Source organism: Fukomys damarensis, unplaced genomic scaffold (assembly GCF_012274545.1).
Source record: "Fukomys damarensis isolate Sample0158 unplaced genomic scaffold, DMR_v1.0_HiC HiC_scaffold_12, whole genome shotgun sequence".
Classification (NCBI taxonomy): Eukaryota; Metazoa; Chordata; class Mammalia; order Rodentia; family Bathyergidae; genus Fukomys; species Fukomys damarensis.
Genome location: NW_022900924.1, coordinates 11,928,912 through 11,944,535, shown reverse-complemented (window position 1 = coordinate 11,944,535; position 15,624 = coordinate 11,928,912). Strand labels below are relative to the sequence as shown.

The 15,624-nt window shown below is 47.0% G+C and overlaps 1 protein-coding gene across 3 annotated transcripts in view; it reads right to left on the bottom strand.

Moving 5' to 3' along the window:
- The window catches only part of Ksr2 (kinase suppressor of ras 2), a 392,217-nt gene that overhangs the window by 224,104 nt on the left and 152,489 nt on the right, over window positions 1-15,624 (bottom strand). For all 3 annotated transcript variants that reach the window (XM_010604091.1, XM_010604094.1, XM_010604092.1), the window contains exon 4: window positions 4,053-4,560. In XM_010604091.1, the coding sequence (XP_010602393.1) occupies window positions 4,053-4,560 (508 nt within the window). The remainder of the gene's footprint in view (window positions 1-4,052; window positions 4,561-15,624) is intronic.

Genomic DNA, 15,624 nt, shown 5'->3' with positions numbered 1-15,624 from the left:
ATATATATATATCACACAACTGCAAATTACAGAAAACTTTGTCAAAGACAATGCCTATTCAAAATTCAAAATTCAAAATTCAGTGATAGAACCTTGCCTAGCATGTGCGAGGCCCTGGGTTTGAGCAGAGAGAGACAGAGAAACTGATTCAGTGTGAATTAGCAACAAGCCCACATGACAAAATTTTTAAGGTGAAACCTCAAGTAAAGGGTGAACACATATTCACTTCTTCTGCATGAGAATTTCACCTTGAGCTAACTCTCTAGCTCCGATGTTCTACATACCTGATAGACAGGAAATGCCACTGTTTTAGTGGGCCATGTGGCTCACAGTGGCATCTTATTTGGTTGGGAGACTTCATTTGGACTGGGAATTCTCAACCTGAACCTGAAATAAATACCTTGATGCGGAATCCACAGCTTTGGGAGTGCCTGAGTGACATGACTGCTATAACGGCCTCCGTGCAAAGGCCCAGGGAGCGACACTGATATGTCATTAAGAGAGCTGATGTCCTCTAAGCCAGAGGGGTGCCCATACCTGCTGCATGTGAGGCTCATCACTTTATGCCTGAATTGCCACTTGGAAGTGGGAGGCACAGAAAAATGGCCCCTGGGGATCCACAGAAGAGACACAGGTGTCACCCGTGTCCTCCCGCGTCACTCTGATGACATGTGTGTCTGAATGCTCAGTGGGACCTGAAAGGAAACACCAGTCAAGCACAGTGGAAGACCCCTTTCTGTCTTAATGAATATTTGTCATCACAAACTAGTCATTCTCCTCTTGCCCTTATAAATACATTAGAATTCCTTATAATAATTAGCACAATGATCTGTAGGTGTGCGCCAGTGGGTTTAAGCGCTTGGAGATAATTAGTTTTCTAAAATAGACAAAAGGATCCCTCCTGAAATCTTATTTACATAATGAATCTGTTCAGCCAAGCCCATTCTCGTCTAAATTACAAATGATACAGGCTTGGCCATGCAAGAAGTCTGAATTAGCCGGAACGAAGAGAGGTTCAAGTGCAGCTATAAACACACACTCCTCGCTTTTCTGCAGGCTGGTTCTCTCTGCTTGCAGGCCAGCTGAAGGTTTTGACGCTCTGCCCCAGAAGGGCAGAGGCAACACTGGGTTCACACAAAATGGGTTCTGGGGATGGAAGCCAGGGCCTGGCCCTTGCTAGACAAGGGCTTTACAGAGGTCTGAAAACAGAGACACGCACCAACAATGTCCTAGATGTGCACTGGAGCAAACAGGAGATTTGCAAGAGGAGTATATTGTGAGGTCATAAATGGAATAGTCACATTAATGCAGGACCAACAAAGTCACATTAGTAAAGGGATAGTGTACCATTTATGAAGATCAGGAACTAGATATGTTATGCACAGGCACACAAACAAAAACAGATGTGTGCAAGGATTAACAGCAAAGTGCTAGTATAAAAAAGTATAGTAGCTCTCTCTAGCAAGGCAAAGGCAGAATTTTGCCTTTCATTGCATTTTATATTGCTTGTATTTTCAAAATGAAGATGTACCTGGGAATTGTTTCTGTAATTAAAACTGTAGTTTAAAATTACCTTTAAAAAGGATTTTCAAAAAAATCATAATGAAATTCCTTTTTAATACTGAGCTCCTCTGCATTTAAAAAGATTCCATTTATTACATTTTACCTCATTCATATCCTATGACAAGAAAAGGTACTATTATCACTGTCTTAATTCTTTTTAATACAGTGCTAGGGCCTTGCGCATCCTAGCTGAGCATTCTACCACTGATCTACAGCTGAGACTCCCTTGGTTTTTCCTTATGTCCCTCTGAACTGAGATGGCATCGTCCACATCACCATACTGACCACTCTACTCCTCTCCTCCGCTGCTCCCTTGTCACGAATCTTGGCATCTTCCATGTGGGACCAGAAGCTGCCTCCTGGGGGAGGTGCTAAGCTTACTACCCCACACAGAAGAGCCCTGGTGGGCACAACATGATGCCTCCGAACCCAGTGAATGATCTGGTGCTATCTGCAGTCAACTCCTCAGGAGTCTGGGGAAAGGCCAGCATTTAAAAGCGGAAGAGCAGTCTGCCTTACTGGGCCCCTACTTCTAGAATAAAAGATGGTGTCCATAGAGCCTGCTTGCAAATCATCTTCCATCTCTCTTAGTAGTGTGCTCTGGGTGAAGGGAGGACACATAATATTTGGCAAATATATAAGCCAAATGCTTCTACGTCCCTTCCACATCAGGAGTTTGCACCCCTAGCCTTCCTGGGAGTCTCCCCACTCTTCTCACTTTGAGGACCCATGGGTTCCCCATCTCTGTGGGAACCATGAAAATCAAACTCATCCCATCAGAGAAGTATTTGTCCCCTCCTTAAACCTGAGGTCCCAAATGTACGTCACCAAGTCAGGTTACCCACAGCGGCTTGAATGACACTCATAAAATCACATCTTCTTCCTAGTGCCTTCGAAGGGAGAATCACTCTCTAGATCAGGGCTTCTGATAAACTACAGCCAAATCCAGCCAGGCACTTGTTTTTATAAATAAAGTTTTATTGCAACATACCCACACTCATTTTTGTGCCTAGTGCCTGTGGCTTCGTTTGTTCTATAGAGCAAGGCTGAAAAACTGCGACAGAGATTGTGGCCTGAAAAGCCAAAAATATTTACTACCTGCCCTTTAACAGAAAGATTGCCCATGCTGAGCTTAGAGAATCCTGCTCGACTCTTTGATTAAAAATTGTAGTAAAATATGCATAACATAAAATTTATGATTATGACCATACTTAAGTGATACATCAGGGGCATTAAGTACATCTGCATTATTTCACAACTATTTCCACAATCTGTCCTCAGAGCTTTCTTAGCATCCCAATTGAAATCTGTATGCGTTAAATAATAACTCCCTCTCCCTTGGCCCCTAGCAACCACCTCTATGCTTTCTCTCAGTATAGATTTGACTACTCTGGGCACCTCATATCTGTGGAATTACACACTATTTGTTCTTTTGTGTCTGGCTCCTTTCACTTAGCACCCTTTTTCTAAGATTCACCCTGCTGTAGCTGATGTCAGAACTCCCCTTCCAAAGCTGAACAATGCTGCGTTGTACGGAGAGACCACATCCGCTCCAGCCATTCCCACCTTGCGGTGGTTGTGAATAATGCTGCCACCTGCTTGTTTTTTGTTTCATTTTATTTTTTGAGACAGGGTCTCACTAAGTTCCTCAGGCTGGCCTCAAACTCTCAGCCCTCCTGCTTCAGCCTCCTGAGTAGCTGAGATCACAGGTGTGCACCACCACACCTGACTTGCTTTATTCCTGAGGCTCATTTCATCCCATGCCTGGCTCTCATGCAAGCTATGGGGGCCTCCTGCCTGTCAACTCCCACTGTGGGTCGCTTCCTTCCACCCTCATTAGAGATGAGACTTGGGAACAAAAATTCACACTAAATTTTAAAGGCCTCACCTAGAAAAAGCACATCTCGACAGTAATATTTTACACTCATTCTATGTTGAAATGACCGTATTTTGATGTATTGGGTCAAGTGATGCACGAAAATTGGTTATCACTTGTTTCTTTTTATGCATTTTTAAGTGGCTACCAGAATATTTAAAGCTAATCTCTAGACTGCATCCTATTCTAGGGACAGCACTAGGTTAGATGCCGCAGGGTCAGCAAAGGCCTTTGGAAAGGGCCAGCTGGTTTGCCCGCCTTACCAACTCCTCCTTGGTCACAGGGAAGCAGCTGTAAGCGATTCATAAAGGAAGAAAGTCGTGTGTGTCCTGATACGTCTCCACTACAAACACAGGTCCTGGGTCACATTTAGCCCCGTCCCTGAGTTTGCCAGCCCATTTCTAAAATACGAATAGCATTTAAAAGGGGGCCAATTCTGGGCAATTCCATGCTATTCACTTTTTGCAGAACCCTCAGAGAAAAGCCACGTTTCACTCAACTAGAGTTGGGAAATGAGTCTACTCTGGACTCGCAGACCCGGGGTCCTGGGACCACGAGGCAGCCCCCGTGGCCCAGGACACTCCTGCCCCTGGCACCCAGCAACCGCACTCACTTGGGCGTGTGGGCCTCGTCCGCGCGGTGACCCAGCTGGAACTCGTGGGATTTGCTCCGGTGCAGGGCCGTGAACCCTGGGATCAAGTGGATGAGCTTTCGAGAGGAGGGCGGCGGGGTACCCGGGGGTTTCAGCTTGTTCTTCCTCCTCACGGGCGGCGTGCCTGGCGGGGTCACCGTGGTGACGATATTTGGGGTGCGCGGTGGGGTGCGGACTGTGTGCCGCTGCCGGGGTGACGGGGGCAGGGACCGGTGGCCCGACTCCAGGGGCGGGCACAGGCCTGGGTAGGGGTCCACGGTGAGTCTGTCCACGTGGGTGTACACAGGGGCCCCCAGCGCGGGGCTGGTGTGACAGTAATGCTGGACACACTTGGACTGGACTCTGGGACTCTGGGAGAGGTGGGTGCGGATCCACGGGGTGGGCTCTGGTGGACACACGGGATTGTTCTCCTTCCCCGTCTCCGTAGTGGGCCACTGGATGGTCCAGTCTTGTTTGGAAAGGTTGCCTCCTGAGGTGGAACAAAAGAACAGAGAGACAATGGATAAGCCAGGAGAAAGCAAGGCACCAGCACATCTGCGCGCCTTACGTGATATGCGTGCCGCACGACACGCTCCTTACACCGTACACACCTTACACCGTACACACCTTACACGCATCGCGTACCACATTATGTGCATGTTTCATCGTGTGGGTGTCACGTCACACACGCCCGTCACATGCCCATTACATCACAGGTATAGCACGCCATGCGCGTTCCACCACTGGCATATTATACCGTATGTACGTTATATCACGTGTGTGTTACATCATCGGCACATGTACAGAAGCCAACCACACCCTCTGGGCCTCTCCAGAAAGAAAATAAGATCCCTGTGTTCCCCTGGTTACTCTCTCCTCCATTCAACATCCTTGCACAAATACTCAGAAAAGCAAAAAAATTAATTCTTCCCTTTTAAGCTTCCAAATATCCAGTTCCACCATTTTCTAGGTGATGTAAAGGATTCTCAAGAATAACTTTTCCCTTATGTGATGATTTTACTACCTAAGCCCCGTGTGAGATACAAACTCTTCAGAAGTCCAGTTCACGCACATCCCTTCCTCGACCACTGATTTGGCCACTGCCCTCACGCCCTGGGTGGATGTTGCCAAGTGCTTGTTCATGTACTCATCTAACAAACACTTTCAGAATGCCAACTATATGCCAAGCACTGTGAGAGGAAGGGGTAATAGCGGCACACAGGCAGGGTAATGACAGTCAATGGCAATTAGTTGTATAATTCAAAACAGCCAGTAGAGAAGATTTTGAAGGATCCGAGCACAAAGAAACGGTAAATGTTTCGGGTTATGGAATGCCAACTACACTGATCCAATCAGGATCAGTGCACGATATTATATGCATCTACTGAAATGAAAAGCTGAAGCCCATAAATATGCACAATTGCTATGTGTTAATGGAACATTTTCAACTGATACATACATTAAACAAAAAGGGAAGCCAGCCGGTGCCAATGGAGGAAGGGCTGGTGGGGACTGGGGGACTTATCCTGTGGGTGCTCCTGTGGTGGGAGAAGGAAGGAGATTTGGGGCAGAAAGAAACTCCAACTCACAGCCAACCGGCAATAACAATAATAATTACTATAACGACCGTAACAAGAGCTAATTTGTAGCCCATCTGACAGTTTACAAAATGCTTTCAAGAACACTGACTCACCGCCCCATTTTAAATTAAAACAACTCATTTTGTTATTACATATTCATTACAGAAAAAAATTAGAAAGTTCAGATAAGGAAAAAGGCAACATTACTCTGTAGCCTAGCCATCATCTCTATTAATGTTGGCTGTTCAGCCTTCTGGCTGGCTTTCTGCAAATGTTTCTTTAGGGGAAAAAAACTGTTATCAGATAGCAGTTCTATCAGAACTGTTTTACATCTTACTTGATTTTTGCAACTCTGGGACCCAAAGGGCCATTTTGATCTCCATTTTGTATGTGAGGACACGGATGTGCAGAGCTGATGCTGTGCCCAAGGTCATTTCAGAGATGGTAACTGGCAGCCCAGATGTGACCTCGGCCACCTCCCCAATTAGGGCACACAGACGTCTGCCACAGAGAGCTGGGCCTGCATGGGCCGAAGACCACAGAACATCCTACATCAGTCCAACAGGAATATGTGCTAGAGCAAGGCCTTGTTTCTCAAGAGCCTCCTTTTTCCCACTCCTAGATTTACCAGGACATTCTACCAAAGTCACCATCATTACATCTACTCTCAGATATGTACACACACACACATTAGCTGAGTGATAAAGGTTTAGCTCCGGAGGGCCGGGTATTTAGCTCAGTGGTTCCGCTGCCTGCCTCGCAAGCACAAGATCCTGAGTTTGATCCCCAGTACCAAAAAGAAAAAAGAAAAAAAAATTGGCTCTGCAGTCAAACAACGGGGGCTCCAAATCTCACTTCCTCTCTTTGCGGCTGTGTGACTGTGAGCACCCCTCTAGACTCTCTGAATCTTAGTTTTGTCACCTGTGAAATGGGACAATAACAGAACCTTCTTCAGAGACTAAAATGAAGATCAAATGGAATGACTCTAGTAATGCGCTTGCCAGAGCCCCTGGCACAAAACAGATGGTTGTAAACATCCGCTACTGTGACTGCGATTCAGCACTGTGGTCATCTGTCAAAATCTCCTACTTACGGGTGTGTACTGGTGCTGAGAGCTGTACTATCATCGTTCTTCGGACAGCGAGAAGCTGATGTCAGAGAGACTGAATAACTGTGGGCCAGGGGCGGAACGGAGAATCAAGCCCATAGAGCTTCTCCATCACCCAGCGGGCTCTGGATTGATGTATTTGTTCAGGGAATACACACCCATTGCCCAATTAGCCTACATAAAACATGTTTAAGAAGAAAAATTTGTGTGTTTAAGCTATCTTACCCTTCTACTGCAACACAAGCCCAGTCTGGGTGTTAAATCCCTGCAGCTGTTGCCCTCCCTGGGTAAAATAGGAAGAATATAGGGTAGGGAATCAGAGGGACCTGACTTAAAATTCTGGATCCACTGTGAGCCACCTCTGTGACCATGGGCAAGTTACTCAACCTTTCTGAGCCTCGGTTTCTGGGTTCATAAAAGGAGAACAATCCTGGTTTCACTGGAGAAGTAGAGTGAGGAATGCATTCATTCATCCGTTTATTTGACAAAAACTTGAGCACCTTTCACACCCAGGCACTGTTGTAGGCATCGAGGTGCCACAATGAACACAAGATGCAAAAATCCCCACCTTCATGGAGTTCAGTCTTGGGGTGAAAACAGAGAGGACAGGGAGGGAAGAACAAAGGATACATACAATTTACCACGTATTGTACATACGATGTCAATGATCGTAAGTGCTCTGGAAGAAAAGAAGAAGGACGTGAAAACAATTAAAAAGCTCTAGGGGCTACTTTACCCAGAAAATGATGAGGTGGAGATAATGAACAGTTGAGCAAATATCAGAGCGAAGGGAGGAGAAAATGAGATGAAGTGAGTCAACTATCAGACAGAGCCCACACTGTGACGATGACACACACAACCGCTGGATGATTGAAGATGGCTGGGAACATCTGCTCCACTTGCTGTGACTCCTCCTGTTTGACCCCAGGCATGCACTGTGCCAGCCTTGGGGTTAGAAATCTCTTTCCCCTGCTCCCGAGAGGTTCATGGTCTAGCGGGAAAGATTCACTATCAAACACATGCTCCCTGCAATCCTTTTCCTAGATAGAGACCCCGATGAACTGAAAGCAAGCACTCAAATATTGTACACAAATGTTCACCAGCACTATCTGTAATCACCGAAAGGCAGAAACCACACAAATGTTCATCAACTGAAGAATGGACCGATCATATGTGGCATGTTTACTCAAAGGACTTTGACTCAGCCATGAAAAGAACACAGTGCGAATGCACGCTACAACCTGGGTGAACCATGAAGATTATCATGCAAGGTGCAAGAAGCCAGACACAAGAGGTGACACATTGCATGATTCTGTTTAAATGAGGCATCCAAAAGAAGCAAATCTATAGAGACAGAAAACTAATTAGTGGTTGTCAGGGGCGGGGGGAGTGGGGGAAGGGAAACCATCAATAAAGTCTGGGGTCTTTGTGAACACACCAAAAGCCGTGGAATGGTGTGCTTTGAAACGGTTAATTGTACACGATGTGAATTTCATGTTGATAAACTGAGTCAGTAAGTACTCGCAATCCCAAATACAGGACCCTATGTCAGAGGCGGCAGTGCCAGAGCACCGTGTGAGATCTGCCAGAACTTGTGGGCACTGTACAGCTACAAGCCTAGAGTGAGGACCGGCCTAGTGGCCATGCCGAGGGAAGAGCTGGTGTTCCTCCAACTGTGAATGGGTTTGGGGTACAGGCTGAGTTTCGATGGCACCACATCCACAGGGCCTGCAGCCCAAACCCAGCTCCCGCCAAGGGATGGGCTGGCTCCCCCAAGGGGAGAGTGCTGAGGAATGACCCTGGCTCTGCCTGCGATGGCACTGTCATAGGCCAGCCCCTGACCCCAGTCGAGTGGCTTAAAAGCCACACAGCCCAGTGGGTGGAGTCCTTTGCCTGAAGTCTGCTGTTTGCCCATGTGCAAAGGGTAAAAGGGGGTGTGCTATCCACTTCCCACGCTTGCTGCCCTCTCGCCACTAAACCATCCCAGAAACCCTGGGGCACAGGCAGCATGGGCATCTGTCCTTGCTGTTCAACAGGCCTCACTGTGTGCAGGGGAGGGACATGTCTAGCGGGTGGCAGGAGCCCAGGCTAAGGCTGCTGCAGGTACCCGGATGGGAGATGCTAAGGAGCTGGTGCATGCGTGGCAACTAACATGGAGAGAGAGTTACTGCCTAAATAGTTAACGTCTAGGTACCGTACTTGACAATATTGTTCCAAGTAATTTACATGTCACAGGTTATATAACCACACAAGCATCTTCTGGAATAAGCAAAAAGCACTGCTTTAGAGATGGAGAAACGGAGGCTCTGAGAAGTTAAGTGGACTTGCTGGGGGCCACACAGCCAGGAAGAAAGAAGGTGCAGTTGGGTATGCTCTGTACCCTTAAGCATGAGTCTGAGTCCAGACTGATGTCCCCCTGCCGGCCTGGCTCCCATGGTGGCTGCAGCACTGAACAGAGCATTAGGAAACATGGGAGAAAGAACCGAGCCCAGGGAAGATGCTCAGGGGGCCAAGTCTCAGGTTCCTGCAAGATACCTGGCAGGAGATGCCCAGGATGTACTGAGCCTCCCTGGCCTCTTCTTCCCAGACACTGCGGGATCAGGCCCTGGAAAGGAATTATTTTCTAGCTCGAGAGGATGGATCATTAAATTTTAAAATCTCCAGAGTCTACCCAAGACAGCGTCAGACTCATCTTAGATTTTCTTTTTCTTTTTTTTTACAAAGACATGGCATGATTTAATCACATTCACCTTCTGTCTTCTCTCCTGTCTGATCCTGAATCTCCAGAGCAGACACCTCATGACCCTGAGTTGTGCGTGGGTAGGGAAAGGAGTCTTTATATAGAGTGTCACCCGCCTCCTGATTCCCACACAAGAGAAGAGGTGCCTCTGCATTCAGAAGCCTTGCTTTCTACATGGCAAGAACAAGGGCCAATATCAAGCAAGAAAGTGGGAGCCCTTATTTTTTCTCCAGGTACAGGACACCCCCACCTCTGCCACCTGATACTTCGGAATTAACTTGTCCTTCTATTTCCTTGCTGCGACTCCGTCTTTTCATCTGTGAAGTGGGAATAATTTGTTCTGTGCCAAGTAGAGCATTTAGCTTAATCCCTAGCACACAGCCGACAATGTATAAATATTTGTAAAATACAGGTAAAAACCAACTATTCTAAATTCTTCAGTGATGTCCCAAAAGTGAAATAAAATAAGTGCATAAAATGCCTCGTGCCTGATGCAGCTCTGGCGCCCCAAAACAGCCAGTCCTTACCCCTGATCTTGCCAGGCACCCCTTTCCCCCACGGAAAGCAAACTCAAGGTGTCAAATGCTACTGAGCCCTGTTGTGGGGTGAAGTGAGTCCCCCGAAGTCCCAGCCCCCAGTATCCTACGTGCAAACAGGGTCTCTGCAGAGGTGTTCACACTGGACTGGGGTCCTCCCTAAAGCCAGGGCCTGTGTCCTCACCAGAAGAGGGAGGGAGAGGCAGACAAGGTGGAGAGAAGACAGAGGCCTGGACTGGAGCGACACAGCTCCAAGCTAAGGGATGCTGAAGACAGCCAGTACCCAGCAGCAGGTGCGGACAGAGAGATCTGGGACAGAGCGTGGGGAGGGAGGGAGGCCGGCCTTGCAGGTACCTCGAGCATACATTACCAGGCCCCAAGCTGTGCAAAAATAAATATCTGTTGTCTTCAGCTCCCTAGTGTGCGGTGCCTTTGCCCCCACAGCCCTAGAAAACTCACACAGCCCTCAACTGGAAGGCAACCTGTGCTGAGCAGCGATCGGGGAGTTGGCACACACAGCTAGTGCTGGGGAGGGGGGCCCTTACCTGTGTCACGGGTAGTGGGTTCAGAGCTCATCCTGCCTCCCTGGAGGGTAAGGGTCACTAATATACGTTAGAAGTGACTATTGGAGGTATGAGACGACTTCGCTAAACTCCCAGAGTTGATAGGAACCTACATCTGCCCCTCTTTGTCACGCGGCTTCATGCAGCAGCTAAGCAGGGACCCACTGCCCCCCCAAAACCTATAATTTCTCCAAAGATAGACAGACAGACAGACATTTCACTGAGTTCATTGAGACAGAGTTGGCCCCATGTTTCCTGTGCCTTCCTAAAAGTTGTTTCAGTCTCCGACAGCTAAGAAGGAAAGAGGGAAACCTCACCCTCTGCCATTCCCATCCCCATGGCATGTTCCCCCTCTCCACCCCTGCGCTGCAAAACCAGAAGCGTGGGGGGAACAGAGGAGGAAAAAGTCTCCTTTCATTACCCAAATTGCCAGCTGCTAAACTGACGGGGATTCGACTCCTCTCTGCAGAGGCTTCAGAAGTGCCTCGGTGATGGACTGTATCATATCAACTCTGCACTCTCTCTTTTGATCCTCTTTTTAATAAAGTCTGAGGGAAAAAAGGCAATTTTTCATTTTAAATGGAGAAGGTGTGGTAGCGAGGGGCTCGGGGGTTATTAATCGTCCCCTCTTCCTATCTTGTCATCCGTTTCTGGAAAATCATTTTATTTCAAGTCTAGAAATGGGCGGGGAAAAGGGAATAGGTTTGAAGAAAGGAAAGGTCTGAGGATTGATTAAAGGCACTTCAAGGTGTAGGGGTTTTTCTTTTGACATTTTCTGAGAAGGGAGTAGGAGAGATAAAAGCCGTTCTCAAGAGAGAAAATGATTTCGGAAAGTCTAGGCAAGTGTCTGACTTTTTTGTCCCTTCCCATTAAAACTGCATAAACAGGCCAATGTGCGGCTTACAATTTGTCTGAATTTCAGAGCCCACAGCAGAATGCATACTTGCTTCAGTCCTTCAGAGGGACGTGGCAGGAGCCCCTGTACCGGGATTACTGCTGCTTGCAACTTTCATGAATATCTCAACAAGCTTGTTAGTTTAATCCTCATAACTTTCTGAGGAAGCAGAATATTTAGATGCTGTTTGAAAATGTTTGTCCTCATGGGGAAAGCAAATAATTATAACAACAGCAATGGCTAATACAGGCCGGGCATTCCTAATCCCCAAATCCAAAATGCTCCAAAATCCTAAACTTTTCCAGTGCTGGTACAACACAAGTGGAAAATTCCACGCCTTCCTCCCTCTGATGGATTACAGTAAATACATAGGCACATGAAAAATACTGTATAAAAGTCCTTTCAGTCTTCCTGTGCAAGGAGTGGATGAAACATAAATGAGTTCTGTGTTTAGATTATGGGTCCCCATTTCCCAAGATATTTCATTATGTGGATGTAAATATTTAAAAATCTGGGGGAAAAAATCTGAAATCCAAACCACTTCTCATCTCTAGCACTTTAGATAAGGGATACTCAACCTTTAATACTGACTGACATTGTTACTGTTATTTGCTGTTAATTAATAGCAGTTGCTATTTACTGAGTACATACTATATGCCAAATACTATTCCAAGTACTTAACATGAATCATTGCATGGTATTGTCACAAGACCCTAGGGAGGAAATGCTGCTGTTGTCTCCAGTTTACATTGGGTGAGACAGAGGGTTATTTGGAAGAATCACAGCTCAAGGTCACACAGCTCATAAGCAACTGGTTGCAGTTTCCAGTCCAGTTCGGTAACTCTCAACACTTAACACTTTCCCCCTGGGCCCTCTCAGGAAATGCAAGACCTGGTCATACAGCCCCTGAAAGTCTACACAACTTTACACAGATCAACGGCGGCATCAGGGACAACTCCTCCTGACCCAGCCAGTCAAATATGATACTCATTTACCCCCCAAGCACAGAAAGCATGAAGCCTAAAACCCAGGAAGGACTCTGACTTTCCAGTTCATAACACACACAAGAGAAATCAAAGGACAAATGGAAAACACACCATCAATGGCCAAAGCCACCGAACACTGGTAAGACTTGGCATCTGGCCAAGCTGTGTGTCCCATGGGACACCGTCTCCACCCCAGGATGTCCCCACAGGGAACCAAAGTTATGTAGTGACCCCAGTCTGTACAGGTCACCAAGAGGAGAGGACAGGAACTGGAGCACGCATGGGCTCCGGCTCTGTACTGCCTCCCAGCTTTTCCTCACCAGGACATCCGAAGTCTCATTACCCACCAGGAGATCTGGTGACGTTAATCCGCAGTCACTAATCTCAGGGTAATTTTCTACTTTACCAAAGTTCTTTAAAACGAAATTTTTTTTCTTGAGGTACAATTCACATAAACCATTTTAAAGTGTAGAACTCCATGGCATTTAGGACGTTCAAAGTGTTACATAACCGCCACCTCTATAAAGTTCCAAAACATCTCCATCCTGCACAGGAAAACACAAAAAGCCATGCCCACTAGCAGTCATTCCCTCTTCCCTCTTCCTCCAGCTCCTGGCCACCACTCCTTTCTGTCTCTACAGATGTGTCTAATCCGGGTGTTCCCTATAAATGGCATCAGACAACACATGGTCATTTGTGTCTGGCTTCTTTTGTTTTGCACAATGTTTTCATGGTTCAGCCGTGTTATCGCATGTGTGAGTGCTTCCTTTTCGTGGCTGACTGAGACGTATGTTCTATATTCTGTTTATGCATCCCGTCAGCTGAGGGGCATTTCATTGTTTCCACCCTTTGGTGACTGCATGATGATGATGATGATGATGATGATGATGATGATGATGAACGCACAGAATGATACAAGGACTGAAAACAGATGTACAAATATTTGTGTGGACATCTGTTTTCAATTACTCCAGGTAAACACCCATGGCTGGCTCCTATGGCAATTCTATGTTTAACCTCCTGCACCTTTTGACATTCCCACCAGCTCTGGTTCCATTTTTCCCATATTATAATTTTGTTTTTCTGAGCATCAACCTCAGAGCCGTCGTCATGATCACCATCCTAGTGAGTACTTAACAAAGTACTCTGAACACGGTCCCACTGGGGTCAGCCTTTGGTGCCATCTCCTCTGGGGCCTTCCATCACCTAAGCATCACAACAACCTTGCAAGGTTGGGGAGATATCAAGACTAGAAGAGTGGAATCATTCGCCAAAGGACAAGATTCCAACCCCTTGGTACATCACACTCCCTAGCATCTATCCAGCTTACAGCACATCTGAACTAATTCTCTCAGCCAGCCAAGAAAATAAGCCCCCATTTTCTCCTGATTTCAAGCATATTCTTTTCATTGGAGGTAAACAGATTTAATGCTGGATGCCATGGTTCCATGGAATCCACAATATTATAATAAGACCCATTTTGCAGACACAGAAACTGAGTCCCAGAGAAGAAGAAGAAAGTTCCCTAGGTCACTTATCTAGAAATTACCACATCCATCCAACTTCAAACCTCACCTTCTTTCCCCCACCCCATGCAAACACTGTTTTACAAAGCTGGTGTTTTACCTGTCGTTGTTTTATTGTCACAGACAATACTGGGACAGGGCTGCTCCGTCTCTGGAATAAAGAGAGCCACACACCACTCATTGGAAATTTGTCACCCTTCCTGGTTAATTCCAGTTAAATTCCACATCAGGAGGGCTGCAATAAAGCACCACCCTCTATCGTGATTCCGTGAGACAGCAGGGTCCTCTCTGGTGGTCAGAAGTCTGAGCCAAGCCATGGAGGTGTTAACTGAAGCCCTGCATTTGATGCAAGTCCAGCTTTGGGGTGTTAGGACCAGAAGCAACTCTCAGAGCTCCATTCTCCACACTGATTCAAACACGTCCATGTTGCTGGAGGAAACCAGATCCGATGTTGGCTACCACAGGCTCCAAGGAATCAAGACGCTGAGCACCAATGACTGTGACCATAACCATGACGGTCAGCTTACCATGGCCTTGGGGGCAGAGTGGAGGGACGGTGAGCTGGATGGCAGATTCCTGTGGCCGGTCCCACCCCAGCTACTCCCTGAACTCCTCCCGATTCACTTCCCTCCCAGCCCTTGCCACTGAGTGGGTTCTCTCTGTTACACACTCAGTTCTCATAGCAATTGTGTTCTATAACACGCTGCACATTAGATGAGAAAATCCTGAACAGAGCTCCTAGGAGAGATTTGGCTTTAGGATCCTGTGTGCCTCTGGTCATGAGTTTTCACCCACTGATGCATACGTCGTCTTGTTTTATGTGCCCCTGTTTGAAGACACCTTGTTAAACATGTGTAGCTGATTCACTAACACTGAGCTCACAGCCCACAGTGCTGTGTTACTCAGTCCCAAGTGACAAATGCCGTCTGACACATACCCTTTTTCCATGAGGCAGATCACAACTTCCTTGCTCTTGGGAACACAGGACGGCACGTCAGCACTGCAGTGTACCTGGGCCATTTTACACAGCGAAATCGCCAACAAAGAGCCCAACAAATGTGGAAATGTGACACTAAATTTAAGACTGCATTTTTGGACTCTTGCTTATGCTATGAGCTCCTGCTAAGGCAGGCACCGTGTTGCCTTGTTCCAGGCCAGCCAGGAAGGGACCCATCACAGGATAAAGTGTTTTACCACTCTGCCTGTGCAAGGAGTGGTTGGAGGTTACAAATTTAGTGAGTAAGTGGATTTACAAATATGGACTCCATAAAGAGTGCATGTTGATTGTATTTCTTTCTTTGTTTACCATCTGACTTCCTGGCTGGAATATAGCTCTAGAAGCCAGAGCCTAGAAGAACTTCTTTTTTGGGGGGAGGCGGTTGAGACAGGGTCTCACTATGTAGTTGAGACTGACCTGGAACTCACTGTGTAGCCCAGGCTGGTCTCGAACTGACAGTGATCCTCCTGCCTCAGCCTCCCGAATGCTGGGATTACAGGCGTGTGCCACCATGCCTGGCCACCTGGATGACCACTTCCAGCTAACTTCTGACCACTGCATCACCCCACGCCTGGCAGAGAACCTGGAAAAACACATTTACCTATATATATTTACTTAGGTAT